The sequence below is a fragment of the Pterocles gutturalis genome, unplaced genomic scaffold (assembly GCF_000699245.1).
Source record: "Pterocles gutturalis isolate BGI_N339 unplaced genomic scaffold, ASM69924v1 scaffold12047, whole genome shotgun sequence".
In the NCBI taxonomy this organism is placed as follows: domain Eukaryota; kingdom Metazoa; phylum Chordata; class Aves; order Pterocliformes; family Pteroclidae; genus Pterocles; species Pterocles gutturalis.
Window position 1 is genome coordinate 280 of NW_010110351.1, and position 4,760 is coordinate 5,039.

Genomic DNA, 4,760 nt, shown 5'->3' on the forward strand with positions numbered 1-4,760 from the left:
TCGATTCTTACCTAAAATATGGTAGCAGTTGGTGTCTGCACTGAAATTCAGCAGGGTGTGCTTTATTTAAACGTTGTGGTTGTTTCATGCAATTCTCTTGTATGTGATTTTTCTTCTTTCTTTATTTCAGGCCCCTCCGAGGCATTCCTTGCTCACAATGTATAGAACAAAAGTCAGTTTGAAAGACCGTCAGCAACTTTATAAACTGATAATTAGTCAGCTGCTATATGATGGATACATAAATATTGCTAATGGCTTGATAAATGAGATAAAACCACAGTCAGTCTGTGCACCATCTGAACAACTGCTGCACCTAATTAAGTTAGGTAAGGTGGAATAAAAAGCTAACATAAAAGTCTAGTTTCTTAAATCCTTATGAATTAAGAAGTTAGTGTTAATGACCAGACATCTATGCAGATTCTGTCCAGTAATAGTATAACGCTTTGTATATTTAGATACAGCCTTTGCCTCTGGGGCTTTTTTTGAAGGGCATTCTATCTCTATGCTTCATCCTTTAGTATGCATTAAAAGCAAAACAGATCACTGAGTGTTGTCAAAATCCATTTGCTTGCACTTCTGTAACACATAAGAATACCTGCCTAAGGTCCTAGGTCACTGGCAACCTTCTAAAAATACACTTCAGTAAACAGGATCACTGAGTCCACAGACCTAATAGAAAATTGGCCCACAGAGTTCTCTGCTAACTTTAGAAATATCTTCTATATGATTCTCCCTGACAGTGTTGGAAAGGGAACAAGCCCTTTCATTGGCAATCTTCACTAGCCTTTACATATCAGTCTCAAGAAAATAAGCTTCACAGTTTAGGGTCTCAGCAAAGGTATTGCTTGTTCTCTCTCTGTGTATCTTTCTCTCTGAAAGTACATCTGTGCCGCAGTATGTAGTCAAAATACCTGAGCTGCTGTTGAAACAAGCTGACTAAGTTACTGGAAAAAGTCTAACTGTAACGTCATGTCTTCTCTGTATTGTAACTGAACTGGTTCTGCTGCCTGAACTAGTTGAGTTCCAAGGGTATAAATATGTGAAGGCTTGTGTCTGTTTGAAATAAGAATGCTAGACTCACAATTTGTAGATGAAAGCAACAGGAACGTTGCTATTGCATTTGATCAGTTGATGATCACTGGGGGCGCACAGCTGAAAATCCATGTGTCTGCCCTGTTACCGCTTCTGGTGATGAACTATCTTTGTTCTGTAGATACAGCCTGGAAATAAAAAAACCCTTAAAAATAAAAAAATCTAAAGTGGGTGCGAGGAGGAGCAAAAATTTTCATTTGCAATGTTGGGATAGTTTTTTGTGGAGCAGGTTTTTCCTTTAATGCAATAAAACAGAAAGGAAGAGAAATAGTAAATGCCTCAGGTTTTTATGTTAAATCTCATCTAAAAGTGTTGGGGCTTGTTTCTCCCTCTGAAAAGCTGACTCAAGACCTGTCAATGGCTTCAGTAACTGATAGCACATTTATCGTTTCTTACCATTCCACAGTATTTGCTGGTTCTGTTTCCATGGTTAATTTTAAGAGCTGTGTTCTGTGCTGGTACAGCCAAAGTACCTCTCATTTCTCACAAGAAGTACTGCTGTATAACTAAATCTGCACTGCTAGCTTAGCTTTGTTCAGCAAAAAACTTTTAAAATCTGTTAGAGAAGTCTGTGGCGTACCTCTGGCCACAGCCTGTCTGTCTAAGGAGGAGGTTAACCTGGCTTAAGTGCATCAACTCTCTTTTCAGGAATGGAGAACGATGACAGTGCTGTTCAATATGCAATTGGACGGTCAGATACGGTAGCTCCAGGCACAGGAATTGACTTGGAATTTGATGCAGATGTACAGACCATGTCTCCTGAGGCTTCTGAATACGAGACTTGTTATGTCACATCTCATAAAGGACCGTGTCGTGTAGCTACATATAGCAGAGACGGACAGTTAATAGCTACAGGATCTGCTGATGCCTCAATAAAAATTCTTGATACAGAGAGAATGCTGGCCAAAAGTGCTATGCCTATTGAGGTAAAATATAACCTGAATCGTAACCGCTTTGTGAATTCTTGAGGTGTTGTCTTTTTCATGCCATGTCTGTGCTTTGTGGCTGGCTCAGTGGTTTGGACTAAAGATCTGTCTCGCTGTATTTCCTACTCCAACAGCGGCTCATAAAGCACCCTTGAAGAAGGAAGAAGAAATAGGGCAAGTGTACCTGTGTAACTTCTGGCAGCAGTCTAGAGAACTGAGCCAGAAATTGCTTCTAATAGTTGCTGATAATTCCTATATTGTATAAACACCGTTCATTTTTGAACCCATGTATGCTTTTGGCCTCTAGAGCCTCCAGTGGCTGTGTGTTTCAGAACTGTTTCACAGAATACATATTTATTCAATTTTTTTCTAATATACTTACCAGGTAGCAATTTAAACGTGGGGGGGGTTTGCAAAGAATGCACACCAAATTCTCAGCACTATCCTATGTGAGTAAAAGTTGCCATTTTCCCAGTTGGTACAGCTTCCTTTAATTTTTACAGCAATACAGTATTTTGATTTGGATTGTTTATGAAGAAGGTGATATGTTTTCTTGCTTCAGTTCTCTGCTGCTGAAACTGGTTTGTGCTTGGGCAAATCAGTTGACCTTTGTAAAGATACAGGGATCTTACCTGGTAACAGTACATAATGGGCCTTCAGATAATTAAGAAAATAGTGATTATGTACCTAGTTGTATGTTGGAAAGGTAGCTGTTGTTTCCCACTTGGGCAAGTATAAAACCTACATTTCCTGTTAAAAGCGTGCTCTGTTTTCTGACACTAACTTGTTGAATGTTCTTTGTAGGTCATGATGAATGAGACAGCACAGCAAAACATGGAAAATCACCCCGTTATTCGGACTCTGTATGATCATGTGGATGAAGTTACGTGTTTAGCTTTTCATCCAACAGAACAGATCCTCGCATCTGGTTCAAGAGACTACACACTTAAATTGTTTGATTATTCAAAACCTTCTGCCAAAAGAGCCTTCAAATATATACAGGTTAGATACAATAAAAGTTTGGAGCAACCGAAGCTTGAATGTATAAGTACTAAGGTATCAGTGAGCTGAATTTTGTCTGAGTTGATAAGTGGTTAGGCATGTAGGAGTATGGAGCTGCAAAATGTCTGTACATTATGGTAATTACATGTAAAGACTTTGTGCATAATGGATACCTACAGTCTTTAAATCTATTGCCTGTCTGCTTTCTGTTAATCCAGACCAAATCTAATATGGGTAACTTTGAAGTCAATTATATTATCTTTGTTTTGGAGGAGAGTTTGGGATTATGTGGTGGTGGGCTTTGGGGTGTGTGACTGGCTGACAAAACCTCCTGTCGCTTTTGTGTGATGTAGCAAAAATGAGCAGGTACTGCAAGCTGCTGTAGGACAAAAGCTATGATACATTTAAAAGTAGCCTGTCATTTTAATCCTATAAGAAGCATTTTCTGTTTTGCAAAAAACAGAACACATTGTGCTAATTGATAATTTAACTAGTTGTTTAGTGCTTTAATGCCACCAGAATGGATACTTCAGTTTCAGATTTTTTTTTTTCTTTCTTACACCAATTATGTATTTTTGATCAAACAGGAAGCAGAGATGTTGCGCTCAATTTCTTTTCATCCTTCTGGAGATTTCATACTTGTTGGTACCCAGCACCCTACTTTGCGACTGTATGATATCAATACTTTCCAGTGTTTTGTGTCTTGCAATCCTCAAGATCAGCACACTGATGCTATATGTTCAGTAAACTACAACGCAAGCGCAAACATGTATGTGACAGGAAGTAAGGATGGATGCATCAAACTGTGGGATGGTGTTTCCAATCGCTGTATCACTACTTTTGAGAAGGCACATGATGGAGCTGAAGTCTGTTCTGCTATTTTTTCCAAAAATTCAAAATATATCTTATCAAGTGGAAAAGACTCTGTAGCTAAACTATGGGAGATATCCACTGGTCGAACACTGGTCAAATACACAGGTATGTGGCAGGTGACCTTCCAGGTATCTTCTTTTTCACCCATGGCAGAGGTGGTAATATTGTCAGAATAATGGTAATCCTTAAACACCACGGGAGACTGCTGCTTTGATGATAAGTTGCCCCAATTTTTTGAAGACACTTCATGTAGACTAATTCCAGAAGAGAAGCTGTGATTCTTGTATATCAGTTTAAATGTATTTATTCTGAGTAGATTTTGGAGACTTTCTGACATCCTTACTCCATTGCTTTGGAGGGACGTTATCACTAAATTATGGGAAAGTAAAAAGGAACACTGCCCTAAGGACTAGAACATTTGTGCAGAGGCTTTTGTTCTCTAGTTTTTCTTTAGTGCTTTTTAGAAATAGTTATCATTAAAACAAAATGGCATCATCACTTTCCTCACTGGTGATCATTTTGATTTTGTGACTTTTCTGTTTACTGCTAGACTAGGGGCACAGTTTAAACTGAAAGGGTCAAAGTAACTCCTAAGCCATTTCTGGCTGGAGTAGTCCACTTTACCGCAGAGTACCCACCCAGATGGGGAACTGAACCTACTTTGGGGCAGTTTTAACCATTAGCCTTCTTGTGCAAAAGATGGCTCTAGTAAGCCATGGCAATATTCTGAAAAATAGCTACTGCTGGTTTGTTTTAGGGTTTTTGGTTTGGTTTTTGTGGGGTTTTTTTTTAAGGATGCAATTATGCAATTGTGTGCAAGGCAGTCATACTTGGAGTTCGCTGACAATACCACGCTTTGATTTCAGC

General features: G+C 38.9%; 1 protein-coding gene across 1 annotated transcript in view; it reads left to right on the plus strand.

The window, feature by feature from the left end:
* The first annotated feature begins 135 nt into the window (after positions 1–135).
* Positions 136–4,760, plus strand: part of CSTF1 (cleavage stimulation factor, 3' pre-RNA, subunit 1, 50kDa) — a 6,131-nt gene continuing 1,506 nt past the window's right edge. Inside the window, exons 1-4 of the mRNA XM_010073339.1 lie at positions 136–326; positions 1,741–2,018; positions 2,823–3,020; positions 3,608–3,998. Of these exons, the coding sequence (XP_010071641.1) occupies positions 158–326; positions 1,741–2,018; positions 2,823–3,020; positions 3,608–3,998 (1,036 nt within the window). The 5' untranslated portion in view covers positions 136–157. The remainder of the gene's footprint in view (positions 327–1,740; positions 2,019–2,822; positions 3,021–3,607; positions 3,999–4,760) is intronic.